An 864-nucleotide genomic window follows, 5' to 3' on the forward strand; every position below is an offset into this window, starting at 1 on the left:
TGTTTGTTCCCAATGAGGCTCACCAAGGTCAGCTCCAGGGAGCAGGGGAAGGCTGGTGCCTGTCTAGCCTGTAAGCAGTTCAAGCCAGAGCGGTGCCCCGTACAGCACCGAGCGCCATCAGCATTTAATCAGCATTTGCGGTCATTAATGCTCATCCTCTCACTGATGAGCCTAGCCTCAGCCAATAACCAAGCAAGACTCAGGGGTGCAGGAATTCTGCCAGAGTCCCCCTCCCGCTCCAGGCCAGCGGCACACACGCACCCTGCGAGCTTGCAGCCCAGAAGCTGCTCGCTCCCGGTAAGCTTTTACCTGTGGGCCTGAAATCCTTCCCGCTCCTTGTGGGGAGCTGCTCTGCCCCCCAGCGGCTGCCGCCTCTCCCCCAGCCCTCCACGTTCCCTCCAGTTGCTACAACAGCTCATCCCTACGGGCAAGCTCAGGGCCAGGTGAGCGCTGGCAGCCGAGGAACTACAACTCCCATCAGCCCCCGGGAGCCCACAGCCGCGCGGGGGGTTCTGGGAGCTGTAGTTCACCGGGGCGGAGCGGCCGTAGGGATGATCGGCAGGCGGGTGGGGGAGGAACTACAGTGCGGCGGCGGGAAGCGGGGGAGGGGCGGGATGGAGCCGGCGGCTGCCGCCTTGGTGGCGCCTGGGCCGGCGGGAGGCTCAGCGCGGCGGTGGGTGCGGGGCTCCCACCCGCTATCATGCGCCGGGCCTTGGGCGTAGGGCTGGTCTTCAGCGGGTGCTGCAGCAACGTGGTGTTCCTGGAGCTCCTGGCCAGGTGCGTGCCGGGGGGTCTGCTGAGCTGGGGCAGGGGCAGGGCTCCTGGGCTGGGGGGGCGGTGGCTGGGCTAGGTTGCGCTGGGGGT

The 864-nt window shown here is 67.0% G+C and overlaps 1 protein-coding gene across 1 annotated transcript in view; it reads left to right on the plus strand.

Annotated features, from left to right (window-relative positions):
• The first annotated feature begins 633 nt into the window (after window positions 1–633).
• Window positions 634–864, plus strand: part of SLC35B4 (solute carrier family 35 member B4) — a 27,562-nt gene continuing 27,331 nt past the window's right edge. Inside the window, exon 1 of the mRNA XM_032769101.1 lies at window positions 634–777. Coding sequence (XP_032624992.1) covers window positions 701–777 — 77 coding nt within the window. The 5' untranslated portion in view covers window positions 634–700. The remainder of the gene's footprint in view (window positions 778–864) is intronic.

Source organism: Chelonoidis abingdonii, chromosome 1, assembly GCF_003597395.2.
Source record: "Chelonoidis abingdonii isolate Lonesome George chromosome 1, CheloAbing_2.0, whole genome shotgun sequence".
Lineage (NCBI taxonomy): Eukaryota > Metazoa > Chordata > Testudines > Testudinidae > Chelonoidis > Chelonoidis abingdonii.